This window comes from Alligator sinensis, unplaced genomic scaffold (genome assembly GCF_000455745.1).
Source record: "Alligator sinensis unplaced genomic scaffold, ASM45574v1 scaffold1839_1, whole genome shotgun sequence".
NCBI lineage: Eukaryota > Metazoa > Chordata > Crocodylia > Alligatoridae > Alligator > Alligator sinensis.
In genome coordinates, this window is record NW_005843486.1 from 8,637 (window position 1) to 10,141 (window position 1,505).

General features: G+C 59.7%; 1 protein-coding gene across 1 annotated transcript in view; it reads right to left on the minus strand.

The window, feature by feature from the left end:
• The window catches only part of LOC102386491, an 8,935-nt gene that overhangs the window by 740 nt on the left and 6,690 nt on the right, over positions 1-1,505 (minus strand). The window contains exon 6 of the mRNA XM_025195393.1: positions 1-234. This exon is cut by the window's left edge and continues 740 nt beyond it. Within this exon, the coding sequence (XP_025051178.1) occupies positions 1-234 (234 nt within the window). The remainder of the gene's footprint in view (positions 235-1,505) is intronic.

Sequence of the window (1,505 nt, forward strand, 5' to 3'; positions counted from 1 at the left end):
CCGGCCGGGCCAGGCTCCGGCTGGGCACTCTCCAGACGCTCGTCGCGGTGAACGTGCCGTCCGCGTTCTTGTCTATCTGTGCGGGGTCTTCCCTCCAGCTCCCGGCCCCGTCCCAGCCCCACTGGATGGGGGGCACCTCCCTGGGGTAGAAGTTGTGGAGCTGGACAGCAAACGGCACCTTGTCGCGGGGGTCCCACTCTGGCAACACCTGGATCTCAGACACCTGCGGCCGGGCTGGGGGAGACAGTTATGGGGGTTAGTGCAAGGGACTGCTTGGGTTCTGCTTGGGGGTGATGGATGGTTGGGACCCCCAGGGAGCTGGGTGGGGCTGAGGTGATGCAGTGAGGGCTGGGTGAGGCCTGGTCACCCGCTGTAGCTGTCCTGTCTCCAGCTACATCAGGGCAGGCAAAATACAGGCCACGGCTGGATTCACACCAGGCCATTCTATCCAGCATGTGGGGTCTCTAAATAATATAGAAAATTAGTATCTGTCTGCCTCTTCCTGCCTGTCAAAGATGACAGGAGCCAGGGGCAGTAAGACAAAGCCAGTTGCAGGACCAAGGAGCCTGCAAGGACCATGGGCCCTGCCCCCGCAGCACACCCCCTCCTTTCCCCCCCTCTCCCTCTAGCCCCCACCCGGCAGCCTGTGGCTTGCAGAGACTTCTGGCCTGGGACCCTGGAGCTGTTTCCACCTCCCTGTGCCAGAGGGAAATTCAGATAATGTGTAGGGGAGAGGGAGGCAGGGGAAGTCTGCGGGCACTTGTCCCAGTCCTCAGGACCAGGCCAGGCCAGCTCCTGCTGTCACAGCCATGCAGCCGGGAATTATGTGGTGCTGGAGCAGCCGCAGCAGCAGGCAGGGAAGTGGGGAAGTAGCAGCTACAGGCGAGCAGGAGTGCAGCGACAGCTGGGCTGGAGTGTGAGGCCCGCACCGGTGTCCCCAGGGCCAGCACTGGTGGGACCCAAAGCAAAGCAGCAGGAGCGCAGGGCAAGGGACAGCAGGGCTCTATGGCTCATAGATTTCCATAGATTTCATAGACATTAGGGCCGGAAGGGACCTCGAAAGATCATTGAGTCCTCCCCTCCCCCCGCCCAAAGGGCAGGAAGTCAGCTGGGGTCATAGGATCCCAGCAAGATAAGCATCCAGTTTGCTCTTGAAGGTGTTCAATGAAGGTGCTTGAACCACCTCCGGTGGCAGGCTATTCCAGACCTTGGGGGCTCAGACAGTAAAGAAATTCTTCCTTATGTCCAGCCTGAAACGATCTTGAAGTAGTTTATGACCATTCGACCTCGTCATCCCTTGGGGCGCTCTGGTGAACAAACGTTCCCCGAGATGCTGGTGGTCACCCCTGATAAACTTGTAGGTGGCCACCAGATCACCCCTGAGCCTGCGCTTTTCCAGGCTAAAGAGCCCCAGGGCTCTCAGCCTGTCATCGTAGGGTCTGCTTCCCTGACCTCTGATCATGCGCGTGGCTCTTCTCTGCACTCTCTCAAGCTTCTCCACATCC